This window comes from Artemia franciscana, chromosome 9 (genome assembly GCF_032884065.1).
Source record: "Artemia franciscana chromosome 9, ASM3288406v1, whole genome shotgun sequence".
Taxonomy (NCBI): domain Eukaryota; kingdom Metazoa; phylum Arthropoda; class Branchiopoda; order Anostraca; family Artemiidae; genus Artemia; species Artemia franciscana.
In genome coordinates, this window is record NC_088871.1 from 29,608,870 (window position 1) to 29,627,179 (window position 18,310).

Here is an 18,310-nt window from a genome sequence, read left to right on the forward strand (position 1 = left end):
ACACAAACATTCCTCGTGTTTCAGAAGTCGTTCTTAAAGAATTGGGACAAAAAGTTAAACTTTAGCGTAAAGAGCGAGGTATTGAGGAAGGGTCAACACTCCTCATATACGTAATAATTTCTGTTCACTTGAAGTTTTGATGTTGCTCCTTCCTTTCGGTTGAAAAACATTGATTATTTAATTTAATTTCTGATCGCTTTTAAATAATACCAGGAAATTCGGCTCTCCCTTCATGGAAAATTACCTACCCCGACGAGAAGTTCTTCTCGCATAAAATACCTCTCCGCCAGAAAAATTTTCCCCGGCAATTCCATTCTCGCTGAAAATTTCCCCCGAAAACTTTCTTACAGGCGATTTCACCTGCAAAAATTTTTCACAGCATTTATTCATTTGACAACGACATTAGTATCATAGTGTTTTTCAGGTACTGCCGGAAATCCCTCCCCCCATTGATAATTTTCCCTGTAAATCCTCTACCCCCCAAAGGAAAGTTGTTGGAAAATCACCAATCCCCTACGAAAAGATACTATAGATGACCATTGTTTCATAATCACCCATGAAAAAAAAAAAAAAAAAAAAAAAAAAAACACATTCGTGATCTTTCTTATAGAAAAAAAAATCTCATTGTTGAAGATGGGAGCTTGAAATATATACAGTAGGGTTCTCTGATACGATGTATTTTCGACGTAACACCTTAAATTCGGTATCCTTTTCTTAGATCACATTGCCGTTCTATGAGGAACAAATAAACGTTCAAATGCAGATAAATCCATTTATTTAGACAGCGAAAAAACAGGTACAAACGTCCGAATATTTCGATCACATACGAAGCGACCGTTATCAGCAGAAATAATGATGACGGTCACTGTATATGTGATGAAAATATCTGGACTTTGGTGCCTGTTTATTCCCTGTTTAAATAAATGGATTTATCCCCACTTGAAAGTTTATTTGTTCTGACAAGATGAATATGATGGTGTGATTTGTATTAAATTCTTGAATTTTTAGGGGGTTTCCCTCCCTTTTTCGAAAATCAGGCTAATTTTTCCGGCTCAGAGCTTTTGATATGTAACACTAAACTTAATGAATTTTATATATTTGGAATCAACATGATACGCCAATTCTTTTAATGTATCTATTTTTAGATACATTTTTAATGTATCTATTTCTATTTTTATTCTGAGTTTCGATTACTATTCAGCTGAGTCACAAATTACTTACAGTTCCTATAATTCAAATCTGATTGCGACTACATCGTCAATGAAAACAAAATATCACATAAGAAGGGAATTTATTTCAGGATCAATGAATGTATTTTTTTCCCTCAGAACCGGTATGAATTTGGCCTTGCAAAACATTCGAAATAGGGTTTCAAATTAAGTTGCGAGTATATTTTCATCTAAACTTTTGTTTGATTACCTTGTTTCGTCATCAACTTCGTCTCTTAACTTCTCAATGCATGAGGTAAGAGAGGGCTGCCCTTCTAATGCTGCCATAGATGTGGCTAAATCTATTTGGTCCGAAACAACCGACGTTAAGATCTGATTCAAAGAAGGCAAAGGAGCTTTTGATATTGACACTTTAGGTACAGGACTCGATCTTGGCTTCTCTTTAACTTCCAAAGATGCTGTAAAAAAATTACTGTGGGTCATAAGAGCTAGATAATACTAAATCAACACTGTGTGTAGTGCATAAGATGCACCTTCAATTCTTGTATTTGGCATTTTCGATATCACAAATTTCCAAGAGTCAATCTACGTTCTATCAAAGCAAACAGCCATGGTGGCATTGGAAACCATCCAAAAGAAATAATATCAATGACTTATATTAAGTAGATGCAGTAGACACAGACGCCAAAAACATGTCCGCCCCGGGCACCTTATTTTTAATCGTTCCCTGATAAATGCAGTTCTTCAATATTTACGATATCTTGTTCTATTATTTTGTGTTGAACTTAAAAAAATTTAAGTTGTGTTTAATGAAGTTTAAAAACTTCAAACATGGAAATCTTCAAAATAGTCTTAATTGGACCACGACCTGGCATGGGACCCCATCTAGAAAACAGATCCAGGATAGTTTTCCCTTATCTTTGAGCCAGAAGTGGAGTTTGTCAGACCCCTCGTTAATTCAGCCATAATTCTGCTTTCGCTCAAGCAGACAAGCTCCATGCAAGTAAACAAGCAGTTCCCTGTACCCGTTGCTAAAACATCTTCTTAGAATAACATACAAAAACTAAGAGATCCAAAAAAGAAATTTCTCCATGGGCTTGAAAATGCTGCCATCTATGATAGTGATTTTTTGTCCCAGAATCACGTTAGAATTTTCGTATTATTAGAAGACCTTGTGGGCCAATGGCCCTTCAAGCCTCCTGCCCCTCCAGTTTTTGCAGAAATTAACCACGATGAACCTTATTGGAAACATAATTCTACAAATCACCAAAATGAGTCTGTAGCCTTTCTGACACCCATCCTCCACCCAGTTTTAATAATATGTCAGGCATATGGAACTTTTTTTTTGCTCAAATTATAGACCAGCTTTCAAACTATTGCGTGTTCACTCCACCATCTTTTTGCAGAAAAGTCTGCTATCGTATTGCACTTTTTTAGAGGAATCACGCAAATGTTTTAATCTGGATGATGAAGAGTCGAAGTGGGATTTTAGGGAAATTAGAACTTCCTTGAAGGGTGAAGAGGGAAGCTTTGAATACATTAGAGATGGAGGAGTGTGGCAACTGCGTTTGCCTCGGGAGGTTTGGTGCTTCAATAAATTATTAGTAGCAGTATTAAGGATACATGCTTGTGCTTATTAGCCTATTTTTTAATTTGTTTAAGAGATATATGAGAATAGGAAAATTTTTCTTCATGCAGGCGATTACACAACAGTTATAAATAATAATCCAATACAAAAGTTTAGCAACTATTGCCGAGGTTCTTGTGAAGCAATCAAAAGGTGATTAATACAATCAAATTATTCTGAGTATTAAATACATCAAAAACAAATAATAGGTGTTGTTTTGAGGTACAATAACGCAGCCGTAGTTTAAGCATGCCGTATTTTTTAGAAATAAAACTATTTGTGTTTATGGCTTAATGTTTTTGGGCATAAACAGTTGAAAAGTAACAGTATTTATTCAATCTCAATAAATAGAGAGTAAAGTCCTGGTTGTTTCCAAAGTGCCTTACTTTGCCAACACTTCTGTCAGCGATGTCAACGCGGAGCTTAAGTTTGCACAAGCAATGATGAATCTGGTTATCATTCATGCTAAAAGTTATTTCAAGACCGAGTCAGTTTCAACCTTTATTCGAACCCTTTACTGGAAATAAAAGGATGATTTAAAAATTCGTTTTTCGAACGACAACTAAAAAACTTGTAGGCCTTGAACTAGCCAGTTTACAAAAAAAAGAAGCAATGTTTGACGATAAATTTATTGAAATTAACAGTCACTCATAAGTTCAAGATAAACTATTAGTAACAATTGAATAATGTCAATTTTAAAGCCAACGAATTCTGTCCTTTTTTTATTAGAAAAAATTGAATGTATTCTATAGAAAAAAAAATATGGGTTTAATCTGAATGACGGGTAACATTTTCTTTAAATGATATAGGTAACATTCGCCCTTATAACAATTCTAAAAGTTAATTTTTCTTTGGATGTTTTTGTTTATTGTGAAAACTGCAAAATTTTTATTTCAGCTTGATCTTTAATTTTTCAATAACAATGTTCTATCTCCAACAACTGACTGATTCATATATGTTACTTGGTCCCTAAAGAAATTATCATGGTTACGGTTTTGAAATTTACATAAGAGGTGTGTTTTTGGTATTCTTACAATTATTTTTTATTTGTATCTTTACTAAAATTTTGTTTTCACGAGCACACAGAAAACTGTCACAGCCAAATACTAGTGACAATTCCCTAATAGTTATAAATGTTTGTTGAAAAAAAAATGTTGATGGATGTTAATTGTCCATGATGCATTGTTAATGATGATGTGATGCCTTGTCAATTGTTAATGATGCTAAGTTTTTTTCTGTGGAACATTTTTTGTTTTGAAGTTTGAAACCTCAGTTTACGCTTGAAGTTCCCATTATATAATTTCTATTCAATACGCTGACAGAAATTTTAACAAACCTTTTTTTTGTCAACAATTCTATTTCTGCCAGATAGTCTAATGTTATTAGTAGCAATAAGGATGTTGAAATTAAGCATATATAATCTGAGAAATATAAAAACGCAACTTCAAATATTGTAGCAATAGTTTACTGCTATTTCTTCCTTTATTATGTTCATTCGTATTACTATTAACGCTGTCACTTTAACTAAGGACTTTTTAAAGACTAGATTGCTCTGTTGATTGATTCATTTTTATTCCTACGAACCAGAAAATTATTTTATTTTTCTTCTTTCGTATAGTAAGGTATTCAGAAAGACCTTGATATAAAATGGCAAAATTTTTAAAGCCCTATTTTATTGATTTTCTATCTATTAAAAGAAAAAAAAATACAGAAGTAATGATAAGCAAGTTAGAAAACGTTTCTTTCATTTGATTTTACCTTGTTGAACTTTTAATTTCGATTCGTCAGAGGATTCTTCGTCGTCACTGAAAACTGGTTCATCCAGAACGGTTGATCCATGATTTGTTTCCATAATGTCGGAAAGAACATCGCCTGGAGTCGGTGACTCGAAATCATTTCTTGCTATCGTTGCATCGTCTAGCCGATGAACTGAAACAAAACAAAAAATACTATACATTCGGACGGGAGATTGTATAAAAACACTGATTTTGAACTACTTAAAAAAAAATGGGCTCAACAGGCTACAGCATGGAATCCCAATTTGTTGGTCTGTTGTAGAGATTCTTAACCAGAGATATATGTATACCTTAAACACTTATTTTGACAGTCTAGGAAAGGGGACACAAGTCTGTATTAGGTAACCCCATTGTCATCTGAGTTCAGAAGCACAATTTGGGCGAAGGGGTTGGCTAGAATTTCAACGATGTTTATTTTATACAAAATTAAACTGACCCAAGCCAGGTGGGGCGGGTCTCCCTTATATCTGGGAAAGAGAATGCAAAACTATTTCTTTTCACCGAGTAAAGCTTCCCTGATATAATTCCTCACAACAACAAATAATGAATTTCGACTTACGTTATGTCATAGTTCTGCTCCAGTTGCCAGAGAGGCAAAGACTTTACACACACACACCCAAAAAGAAAAATATTACTTCCAGCCTTTAGCTTGACGGGCAGCAATATCATAGATGCCATTCACGTTTATTTGCCATGTTTGTCCACGTTTGTTTCCCTAGGCTATTTGCCCAACAGGCTCTTAGGGTAGTCAATAGATAAATAATTACAAACTGTGTAGTCAATTAATATATTGTTAAAAATAGACTTTTGATATATTTCAAGATAAATTATATTTACAATAAAAAATGCTGCGTTTATAGAAATAAAAAGTATAAAAATACTTCTTGTTTATAAAAATACATACCTTCACCGTCGTTGGAGGTGAGAAATTCTGGGAACATCTCAATCGCTAGGCTCTTTAGATCTCTTTCAATTTTTTGATTGTCCACAATCGGAGCTAAAGATGGCAGTACCCCCTTCTTCAGTATTTGTCTCAGTGATGTTTGAATGCCTTGTCTCACACGGTCAGATAGTGATGGATAAAAGTTTGGCGTTATCCGACATAAAAAGTCGAGCAAAGACACCGTCGTTAGCGGGTGATATTTCATGGAATTTACCATGAGTAGTATAGCTGGTTCTGAAAGAAAACATGAAACTTGAACGACCTGAAATAATATAGCAACATGCATCATCAATTTATGAGCTACTCAAATCAAGGAAGTGAAGTAGAAGATTAGATACAAATCAGATACTTAAAAAATGCCTGGCGCCACAAATTTAGGAATAAAAAACGTCACCACTTAACAGAAGAAAAAGAAAAATGACTGTTGTCAATCTTTGAAATCTAGCCAAAGACTCAGGGCCTTTCATAACCCCCACTAAGCTCATATAGTTGCTTGTTCGGTCTTCGCACCCCTTCCATTACAAACAACTCCGATATTTTCGTAATACTATCCTTATATTGTTAAATAACTACCTTTTCCTACTTTTCTTTTCTGCTTCGCTAAGATTGTCCCTGTAATTCAGTAAAATCACAACAACTGATCATTTCATGCTATGTCATCTCGATTTCATCCTTAAAAACGAAGCCATCAAGAGAGTTGGCAAATATCCACTACTTGGATTCTCATTCCCAACTAATATTTTCCGGAGTGCCTATCTTGATAGGATCCCATCCTCCTGTGTTAAAAAAGTGTGACTAATTCTCAATATTTCATGTGTAAGACAATATTGCTTCATATGAACACTCATAGATTAGGTTGTGTCATTCTGAAAGTGATATACCACGCACATGTTTTGTCAAAACTCAAACTTCCCTGTTTAAAGACACTATATGGGAGCAACACTCACTTACAAGATAAGATCAGGTAAGAGCACTGCCAATACTAAACGGTAAATAGTCATGGATTACATAAACAAAACGAGGACTATTATACTAGTCCACTTAAAACTAAGAAAAAAGTACTTTGCTTGAGTCTGGTTGCCTAAGTAGTAAAGGAAAAGCGAGTGACTGATTGTCCTCAAGTTACTTTTAATTCTTTAGGAGGACACTAGACCTCTCAATTTCCAATCGAATCAGACCTTTTGAAGTTTCTACGACTACCTATTCCATGAGAAGTAGCTCTGGGGGAAAATAGAGTAAATAACAATAATAAATAATCCATAGAAGGCTTATGGTTCTTTACAACAGGCAACATTAGAACGTCACCTAGTATGGTAACTTCTGTTCGTTTCAAGTTTGAATTATAATATGAATTTATTTTTGCTCATCATAAGTTTTAATATGACCATACTTTTCTTGGAAAAACTTATTTTTTAAATATTCTTTTTAAGTTAACCTGTTCAAAAAAAATAATGTTTTTTAATGATTTTAAAACGTTAATTATTCTTGTAAAATAAAAAAGTTCCTATCACAGACATTTAATTCTTTGAACAATAACTTAAAAAAAGTGGTAGCGGAGAGTATCGATCCCTACGCCTCTCGCACACTAAGCGAGAGCGTTTATCCTGGAGCTGAGTTTCTAAACACATCTCTTTCCATTGTGCATCTTATTTACTGACCCATAATATACAATTGATCCTTTCTGCTGTATAATTATTAATTGTGTTGTTAAATTTGCTGCAATGGGAAACAATTTAGCTATGCTAAACCTTTGTTTACTAAAACCATACCTGTCTCTATGGCTGCCGTATTTACGTTGGGGCTCCCAAAACACACTTGGCAACCCTCCAGAAGATCCAGAAATGGGCTAGCGGGGCTGGCTTTAGTGCCACAAAGATCAAGCACTATCTATCAAGACAACGATGTTTGAAATGGTTTCAAACAATGTCTCCTATAAGTAAATTCTCTTCTCGCCATTTTCTACGGAGAATTCTATTTTCCATTTTTCGAGAAGAAACATAAACGCGTAGTCACACACTTTGCTCTGATGGTTAGCATTTTCTAATGTAAGACAACCCAATTTCAATTGTCAAAGATAACGCTCATTTCAATGAATTCCTTACATTGGCTGCCAAACACCAAAAATAAATATTAATGAATCTATGAAAAAATTCATTATAGATGATAAAACCTTCCTAATCTTGGTTAAAGCAGTGACGTCTGCGCTAACCGAACAGAATTCCTTCGTCCAACACAGAAATGATGAAATTAAATTTTTCTTCTTCAGCGTACATACTTTGTAAAAAAATTGCCAGGAAATACTGAATTCCAATTTAAAGGAAAGCTTGTCACTTTTACATCTGTTTTCATCAAAATTCATAGGCACTGATCGGAGCAAAAATATTTCCGGGTACTTAACACTTAATGCAGCTTTATTAATAAAATGTTTAATGATTAAGCTCAGGAATTCACCTCAATTGCGCAAAAATACCTAAAACTTGCCATTTTTGAAAAGCTGAATAGATTAACGGGGAAAATTCTCATTTTGATCTATCAACATAATACTCCCCAATATATTCTAATCTATTCAGCATATTTTTGTTTTGATCAATCAACATAATACTGCCTAGCAAGAATAATTGCGTCATTGAGTCTTCTTAGCATCAAGTGACATCTTTCAGTTTCTTTTGTTATCTAATCCTAATAACAATAAGCAACGTTACCACTTGTCAAGTGCAGGAAAGGTTACAAAGAAAGTAGATACGATTTCAAAATAAATAGCTAAATGATTATATCATTATTTTTTGTAAAAAAAAAACAAACCTCAAACTACCCTTTAAAGTTTCTCCTTGCTAGCATATTGCCTAGACAGAGGGATTCTTCAGTCCTATACACAGATTACCGAGTTTGTTACACATGCTATTTCCGTGTAATTTCATAGACAAAGGAATATTTCAGTCACTGATGGCATTCCTGCACGGTTGAACTATAGCGCAATTGTACTTTGACTAATTTGTTAAGCCCTTGAGGTTTCTTCGAAATTCCCTTTACCACCTCTAGATATGCAAAAAAATACTTTTTCTGGGCGCTTTAACTGTTATTTTTACTGAAAAAAAAATGACCACTTCACTCCTCCATTAGAATAGAAAGATGCATTTTGGCTATTCAGATGCCGCTGATACAGTTACTACGCAAATGAATTTTGAAAGGAGCGTACACCCGAAATAATTTTTTCGCTAATGTATAAACTATGTAGGTATAAACCATGTCCAATCTTTAACATCAAATTATGAGGATAGGGCCACTAAAGCACATATTTATGGTACCTTAAAGACTAACAAAACCGACTCACACTACAAAAAAAAAAAAAAAAAAAAAAAAAAGAATAGGCATCATTTGGGCCTGTAGACTGTAGGTGACTGTAAGGAAGACTGTAGATGGAGTTATCCAACCCCTTAAGCTATCTTATATAAGGATTGACATGTTCAAAAGAAATGAACGAAGGGGGGGGGGGAAATTTTGTACGACTCGTAAAAACTTAACAAAATGCGTACAGACAAATTTTTGATGCGATTTTTGTAACCCTGCCCCCAAACAAAATCCTAGATATGCCCTTGATTGTTCCTCCCAGAGGAACATTTGATACAGATGATTGGTTTGCACTCCTTACGTTGTATCTGAATCATACTGAGTTGAGAGACGTGCAACATGCCTTGAAGTATAATAATAACCCGAAAATAGAAAACACTGAGAATTGGATATTCATCGCTAAAACGTGGTTCAGAAATGGACAAAGATTATTAGTGCCAAACAGTGGAATGTCAATCAAGTAAAAGAAAAAAGTAAAAGAGGAAATGGTTAAAACCATATCTTTAAGCCGCAATGCAAACAGATGGTGAATGTGTTAGATGAGTAAATAATAATTTATCCTTAAATTTACTTTTCAGTGTGATAAAATGACCGATTTTTATTCAAAAGTAATGGCGATGGCATTTATTTTTATTAGTTCTGGGAAAAGCTCATCCACATTATAGCTCATTTCCACGTTATAAATTCTATTTTTTTGCAAATTCGTGATGTAAATGTTAGCTACTTTTCGTTTACGGTTTCAAGTTTATTTCGTTTGAACATTCACCATAAAAGGGAGTATCTCTTACCAAATTTCTCCCCTGTTCAAAATTTAACTTACTATGAACTCTGTTTAATTTCAACTCAAACTGGGGATAGATTTGTTCCAAAACAAAATCAAATTACGTTAAAGCGAGAATCTTGTCAATTAACTGCATAATAAATCTCATAGGATTTCTTCCAAACTTTTGCTCAAGAAATTAAGAATTTCTCTTCAAATGGTAATAAGAATAATATCAAATAGCAAAAAAAACTGGTTCGACTCAAGAAGTAGTAACGATTCTTTTAGTGTTGAAAGAATAGCATAAGAGAAATTATACTAAACCAAGTTTTGAACTATAACGAATAACACTCAGTCGTGCAATTAAACATAGCAGTTATCTTGTCCGGTTGAAAATGTTTGTTCAACCACATTAAAGCTTTGACTAAGAAAAAAAAAATTACAAAAATAATTTTCAAACACACGAGCATTCCCTTTTAGCTCAAGAGAATCTCAATATAAAGTAACAAAGAATAAGTTGTTGCTAGTGATAGTGGCTAAAGAGACCAAAGGATTGGCCGAGAATGGCACCAAAGACTATAAGCAACTTACAAGAGTGAAAACTGGTGCTAGGGTCTAAAACCACCAACACCATCTAGCATTTGGCATTTTACATTTATTACTACGCAGATTGTATCAATTACACTAATTTGTCATATTATTAATCTGAATTTTTTCGACACTAGCGCGAGGGGTGGTACCAGGGCACCACCCTGAGGGTGGAACTGGGGTGCGTTGTAAGGAAAAATAAAACAGAATACAAGCAAGTCTTTGCAGCTTAAAACCGCCTGAGGTCATCAAAGCAATGTTATTAGTTGTGGAAAGTAAATTATATTAAAGCAAACTGAACTAGAGTTTATGGCAACACTTAGATATATTATTCCGAAATCTCAAAATCATGTTGATTTTTGAGATGTGCCATAATAGAATACAGTAGCGAGAAGATAGAAACGAAAATCAAATCAAATCAACTGAAATGTATGTCTCTGCTAAAATCACAATATCTTCTTGGCATATTGTCTCGTCGAATTTCCAATGAAGTGTATAGGAAGTTTTTTTCTGTAAGTAACAGACCGAATCTAAAAGTAATTAACAAAACGTTGGAAATTCAGAGAAAGTGTATAGATTGTCTTACCAATATTCATTATATTATCTTTTTCTACATCGTAAAAGAACCAATCATAAAAAAGGGCGAGCTTACAGTTAGCTGTAACAACACTAACTGTACATGTGGTGAGAAGCCAGCCAATAACCGCCCAACGTGGCATTATATCTGATGAAAGTACTTCGTTGGGTGGATGTATAACTCCAACTATATAGCGTATCAAGTCGCACCGCAGTGTTTGTGATTCTGGTGTCGATAAATACTGAAATAAAAAATGAATAAAAAAAAATATGGCTGAAGGTTTAAGTCAAGTCAAGCCATTAAAGCTAAATGTCCGAGATATTAAAGCATCAAAATTATGAACCAGTTGCAGCCAATCCTCTTGCAGCCTCAAACCTCTTGCGGCCAATGGGAATCGCAGTCTATTTCTAAAGAAGCTAGGGATCACGATACAACAAGTATCGTAAATTGTTTCGGTTTATAGGAAAACAAAATATCACTGTATGACTATTTTAGACACTAACATTTTCTGGCATGAAATTTTTTTTTTATAATTTTTCTAAATTGGAGCCTTAAATACCAACCGGAAAATACTGCGAAAATGAAGTTCAACATAATAGAAAAGGTATTAATCACGTTATTGCTATTATAAAGGATTCTGATCTGAGTTAAATTACATTGTAATAATCGAAGTTGACAGAACAGTTTAATTGAGGTTTTTAGCAAGATATTCAACTATAAGTATTATTATTTCGGACAGGATTTTAGGTAAAGTGAATTTATTTTTCCTTTGCATAGTTCGGAGACACCAATTCACGAGCTGAATGGCCAAAAAATAAATGAATGTCAAAACAACTAAATCTAGAAAAATTACACAAAAATATTTTCCCTTGTGTAAATTAGAAAATGGAGAGATTGAGTTTCCGGGGGGTGTAATTTTTACGACGGGGGGGGGGTCAATAGTAAGGAGAAACATGCCAGACACCGTTTTTATTTTTAACATTCGCTTTACTGAGCAAAGTTCGGTCCTCTTGGTATTCAAACCTAAGACGAGCAGTTCAATAATGATTCCAACTTAAAACAGCGCTTGATCAACGATTAATAGGTCAATATTTTTTTTTATTGACAAACCATGCAAAGAAAAAAGTGAGCAATTATTACAGAAATTAGGATTTTTGTGCAGAAGATAAGCTAATCCATAAAATTGCTTGAGACTCTTTAGTTTTATACATGTCTTTCTACAAGCGTCGAAATCTGTATTTTGGGTTTGGTTCTATCTTTGTAGTTTGCAAAACTACATGACATTTAACAAAAGCACCTTACAATTAGACCAAGATCTTCCAGCATCTGCAATTTCCAGGGATAGCAATTGGAAGGGAAAAACTGACCCCTAGAATTGATATATTTCCCCTCTGTGTCTTTGTTTAAAAAAAAATATAGAAAAATTACACGAACAAGTTTTTCTTGTGTGAATCAGGGTATGGAGGGTACTCATTTCCGCGGGGAGTAGGGGATACACCGGACACTTTTTCCTAGGGGTAAATAAGAATCTCAGATAAGTTTTATTCATAATGATTTAAGCATACAATAGACGCATGACACTAAAAGCCACAAAGCAATTGTTCTTCTTATTCACAGTAACGACAACCTAAGGGGGATATCAAATAACAAAGGAAAGACAAGGCCGAAGTAAACATTTACATTAAAAACTTAGAAAATGAGATAAAGCAAAGAAATGAATCTAGAAACTACAAACGGGCCTATGCCCAGTAGAAGGAAACATAGAAAACAAAGATCAAACGAATGTTTCGCCCCTATATATAACAAGGCACTTTCGGTGTAGAGAAAAAACAAACAAAAATCCCAACAAGAATCTAAAACTAAAATAATATAAATAAAATAGATACACAACTAAAACAGACAAACTAATATGTATACATATTTACAATTACTCACAAACACAATTACCAGCTACGCTCATGAGACTACAAAGGTGACTGGATTATAACTTTAAAATGAACTTAATTAAAAAGAACTTAAAAATGAATTATTTTGTTACACATGAGAACATCCGAAATTTTCTGAGCTATTAAACGAGATTTTTATTGTTTTTAACGAGCCCCTTACAATAAAATTCATGGATATGTATGACCTTTAATATGCAGATACACAGTCCAGAAGCGTTAGAATTTAATTGTAGAAACTACTACTACTAACTAACGGCCAACACAACGGTGCTCGCTCCTGCTCCATCCCAATTGATTCGAAGCTTCCCTCTTTACTCACAGCCAACCGATTTCCTTTACATCCTTTCTTAAGACCACTTCTCGCCCCATTTGAAGACGATCGGTTTTTGTTTGCCCCTAGATAAATGGGCGAAAAGGACAATCTTTATAGAGTGGTTGGTTTCAATTTATGATTTTTTTTCCCTTCCGATTCTGCAAAGGAAGTCAATCACCCGAACTCACATAACAGATTGATTCACCAGCAATAATAGCTGATATACTAGACATAACAGCTGATGTACCAGTCCCTGTAATTGTCATAAACTGCAAAGTTTGGTTTGTTTTCCTGTATTTAATTCCCTTTTTTTCTATTTTATGCCTCAACAGGTAATTGAGTTTATTTCAAATACTAGGTCAAACAATTAAAGATAAACTGCCAAGACCCAGTTTTCTTTGTTTTGGATCTTACAATTTTTGGAACTTTTGACAAACAGGAAAGATAGAGAAACTACAGAAGAAGATGAATAAGGAGAAACAAGAAGAAACTGAGAGAAGAATAGAGGGTGAGAGGAGGAAGGAGGGAGAGAGAGAAATGTCATGGTTGAAAGTTATGATTTTTGCTTACTTTACAATGAAAATATGCATTGACAATTGCATTTTAATTCTTTATTAAAGTTTAAAAAATGGAAATAAGCATGAATGCATCTTCTATTACCTGCCTTTGGAACCAATCTTGATATCGTTTGTGGTTGCCGAACCTCACACTAGACGTCAGAAACAGTATTTTCTTCTCCATGTCAGGAGTAACTCGAGAAACTAAGTAATGACGCGATGTACGTGAAGATAACAGTTGAGATACGCCTAAATTAAATTAAGTTTATATTAAATTGTAGGAGCAAAACTAGGAATCGTATCTATTTCCATTTAGGAATGCCACACACAATACCACAACCACATTAAATATCATTGGTGATGATTTCAGTGCATATGAACGCTTTTTGGAACTTAATGTTCCCAGGGAGTTCTTCCATTCCTTCTGGTACGAAAATAAAGTTTTACTCTTTTAAGTTTCTAAGAGACCTATAGGGATTTAAAAGTTTCACATGTTATTTCAGCGATTCTGGATATATGATTCTCATCAGCTTCAAGGCTACCCCAAGAAAAAAACTATTTGCACAAAACATCTCTGAAAAAAACAGCTCTAACTAATATACGTATCATATGTAAATATTATTTGAGTGGCACGGCTGAACATAAAAAAAAACACGTTAATTTTGAATCAGAATCGAAACAGAAATATTTTTCATTAGTTAGTAACACACAAGGGGGCTAAATCGAGAATCAAGTTTTCTACTTTGATTTTGCAATTTTAAAGCCCCTTCAGTCTAGTGTTTGCCTGAATCTAGAGAGCCCGAATTCAAATTCTTTTTATATGGGAATAAATAGTGGGAGGAAACTCGGGGAATATTTTCTTAAGAGAGAGGTCCTAATGATTATATTGGTAATTCTTTTTAACCAAAGAAACCATTCACATTTGGAAGTTCAACATTACAATTAGGATTCTTAAAACACATCAATTGATGTGACATATCATAAGCTTCATAGAAGGAAAACGTTAGAAATGCCTTCTTTTAACAAAGAAAAACTGATTTTCAACTATTGGAAAGCATAAACCTTTTACAGTTAAGCTTTAAAAATAAAGTTTATTTTTACTATATTTGGGTATGAAATTTACATTTGAAACTGTTAGTATTCAGTATTGCTTGTCATGGTGCAATACGATAAAAACATTTTCATCCAGCCCCACATTGCTCTGCATTCCTAAAAATGAGCAATGCTTGTTTTTTTTTTAATAGAAGATAAAGCTTCAGAAATTTGGCCTGAACGATGGCATATTCTCTAAATTTGACGTTATGATTCAAGGTTTTAAAAAGGTAAGGATCCGGCACTAGACTTTGCAGTACCTACCGGTGGTGAGGATCTCCGTTCCTTAGCCCTTCAGCCAAGAAGGGCAATGGAGGATTGGGGGAAAGCTGCCAGGTGCTTTCGCACACTTTTCTTGTTTACCTCCCTCGAATCTCTCAAGGTACCAATTTGAAGCTGACTGTACTCTCGCTAGGCTTACAGAGTCGAATTACTAACCCCATCAGTGTGCGAGGCAATATTTGTGAGGACCGAAGACCTGAACATGTTTAAAGAGTCAGCAAAACTGACGTTTCACTAGCCAAGAAAGGTGTATTGGACTAGTTTACTTTTATGACAATTATTAACATTTGAAGATATTTGTTACCAAGAAATTCGTCTGGTTTTATGTGAGATTCATCAGTGAAATGATCAATTACTACTTGCATAATCCTATGCTTTTTCTCCCTATACAAACATCAAGAACAATAAAAAAAGAACCGTATACATAGCAACAGTGTCATCCATACAACTATTTTTATACATCGACGTTAAAAAAATCCACATATAGCCCATTCCTTTTATACGACAAAACAGTATGTGAAACACCTACTGCGAGGTCTCATCATGTCCTATTTAAATGCAGTGAGCTTACGTGGATCCAGGGAAGGATATAGATGAGGTGCTTTTACTTTTAATATCCACTTCCTGTCACATGGAAGTTGTTCGTAATTTCATAAAAAAAAAGGCCACATGCATTCGTTTGTTAATTCTGAGCCTAGTCTAGTGAGTAGACGCTCTCCTTTGTCAATCCGAATTTATTGAATTTGTTTATGACAATTTTGCTAGACTACCAATTCTTTTTCTCTAATTTTTCCATGCGTAAATTCTAAAAAAGACAACAGTCTAAACTTCTGAGGTGTGAGACCACACCAAATCAAAATGTCAAAAAAGATTTTCAACTAAGAAGCAGTTTTCTGTTCATTTGGTCTCCACTACTCGCAGGTCAGACTCTTTCATTGAAAGTTTTTTTTTTTGTTTTTTTTTACTTTAAACATGTTTTAAGTTTTCAGTTAGTATGGGCTGGAGTTCGTTCTTTACAAGGTTGCATCTAACGCTGCAACCACGACTAAAACATCGAGAACCGAGGGGGATGACGGAGAACGTTAGTAAGAAAGCATTAAATCTTTTAAAATGCCTTTGGAAAAAAAGCTACCAAAAGAAAGGACCCTCCCCCAAAAAACCTAACAAATAAATAGATATTATCATCAATCCCCTATTCAGCGTATCATTCTATGCGACAAAACTAAAATATAGTCAATTCAAACATTATGATCTATATGTTATTCATACAAAATTTGATCTAATACACATAATCTCGTACATCAAATTCTTTTAGGAGATGATTATAAAACGTGGCTACACTACATTAAGCTTATGTTAGAACAGGGATATCTCTCATATCTTCCTATAGAGCGTATCACAAAAAATTAGTGACATGCAATAAGACAATAGTGTGATTTCATCAAAACGATTGTTTTTTTGGGGTGTTCTTTTGAATTAATCGCATATCTTTCCTTATATTTAAAATAATAGAAAGAACACTTAGTATAATAAGGCAGATAAAATCATTCCTGTGAATTGATCTTTACGGAAAAAAATGTTTTGAATCCGCAATATAAAGTAGTAAGTTCAGTTACCTGTTAAGTTTGTAGCTAAGGCTTTGGGATTCCACAGCAAATCCTTCCATATAGATTCAAACTCTTGTAATCTTGCCACATTTTGAAGAGCCCGGACCAAATCTCTTCCAATAGAAATACAATCACCAAATCTTTCCCTGATTAATGATGAGATGAAAGAAGCTTCTTTTCTAAGAAGGCTGTGGAGGTTAGGATACATATGGTCTTCCATAAGTCGTAGGTAAGTATATACTACAGACGCGACCATAAAAGGGTTTCTGTCCAACCAAGCTCTGAAAAACGAAAAAAATACTAAGCATATTGCTAACTGTAATCACACTATTTTTTCAAAAGAAGGTATTTAGAATATTTGTTTCATAGAGCCATAAATATCCCATGAGTACGCGTCACCGCACTGTAATGCTAATTTCTCAAAACACAATCCTAAATTTGCTTAATTATTCAACTTCGGGCATCAGGGTTCCGAGCCGAGCGCAAAAAAAAGTTTGGTGGCCATTTTTAGGGGGCGCGAGTACCGATCTAATTTTTTTTACCATTGTGGTCTCTTGGCCAGGGAGCTAAAGAAAGCAAATTTCAAGCCATCCGAGGAAAGCTTTTAGCACTTTTCCGGGCTGACCAGTACTTTTTTTCATTTGTTTGTTCACTGGGTCCTTTGACTAAAGGATTTCATTTTCAAGCCAATAGGCAAAAAAAAATTTGTCCGTTCGAGTCCAACTTTGGGGGCCCTTACTTCTTCCTTGTCTTTTTGCGCATTTGGGTCACCCTATCCACGAATTAATATATCAAAGTTTCAAAATAATCAGATACAAAAACCGCTTGGCCTATTTTCAGGACCTCTAACCTTAAATTCTCTAACCTAACGAAAGCCCCCCCCCCCAAAAAAAAATTGAAGCTTCCTTTAATTTCAAGCTTATCGGAAAATAGTCCTTTCAGATCCAATCTCTGCCCATCAGAGAAACAAAACGCCCCCTTATCGGGAGAATTTGTTAGGCGAACAAATAGTTTTTGTCAGTCCCCTGAGGTTCCTTTTCTCTTTTTTTTGTTATAAACAAAAAAACTAGTAAGGCCCATGCTCCAAATCTAAAATATATGAGTTTTTCGCCTACATAATTTTTTGTCTTTTGCATCGGGCTTACCTTTATATAAGGGATTCAGAACAGTAATCTCGGTTACGACACAAGTTCAGTTCCCCATCACCCCCCTCCCAACAAATTTCGCAGTCTCCTTGACCCAGGGTACGATCCCTAAAAATTTCAAGTCTATCAGAAAACCATGATCAAACATCTCTGTCTTTTTCTATTATAACCAACCAATAAGCAATGGATGATTGTAATAATTTTAAGGGCCTTTGGCCCTGGGGCTGTGCGCACCACGTCATTCCCAGAAGTATGTAAAAATTGGATATTTAGAGTATCCTAAGCAGAATAGCTATCTTATAATTTCATCCGATACCAAGTGGGGTTACAGGAATTTCCGGGAGCAAAAGGGCTTGTGTGGGGATCGATTACCCTCCAGCCACTTTATATCCCTAAAAAGAGGATTCAAACTTTTAATTTTTAATCAAATATCCCTCTCAAGTTTCTACAACCCCCCCCCCATACGTAGTGGCAAATAAGTAATAAATGCAAGATACTTGCTCTTTACTAACTCAACGCCAGTGTACTAACTACTATAGACGATTTTCGGTTGTCGTTCC

General features: G+C 34.6%; 2 protein-coding genes across 2 annotated transcripts in view; one reads left to right on the plus strand and one right to left on the minus strand.

Annotated features, from left to right (window-relative positions):
* Positions 1 to 18,310, minus strand: part of LOC136031258 (integrator complex subunit 3-like) — a 69,242-nt gene that overhangs the window by 30,501 nt on the left and 20,431 nt on the right. The window contains exons 4-9 of the mRNA XM_065710678.1: positions 16,615 to 16,886; positions 13,728 to 13,873; positions 10,818 to 11,049; positions 5,497 to 5,769; positions 4,555 to 4,725; positions 1,420 to 1,627 (exon numbers count right to left, since the gene is read on the minus strand). Of these exons, the coding sequence (XP_065566750.1) occupies positions 1,420 to 1,627; positions 4,555 to 4,725; positions 5,497 to 5,769; positions 10,818 to 11,049; positions 13,728 to 13,873; positions 16,615 to 16,886 (1,302 nt within the window). The remainder of the gene's footprint in view (positions 1 to 1,419; positions 1,628 to 4,554; positions 4,726 to 5,496; positions 5,770 to 10,817; positions 11,050 to 13,727; positions 13,874 to 16,614; positions 16,887 to 18,310) is intronic.
* LOC136031259 (short-chain dehydrogenase/reductase family 42E member 1-like) overlaps positions 1 to 18,310 on the plus strand; it is a 443,764-nt gene that overhangs the window by 11,821 nt on the left and 413,633 nt on the right. The gene's annotated exons all lie outside the window — the stretch shown is intronic.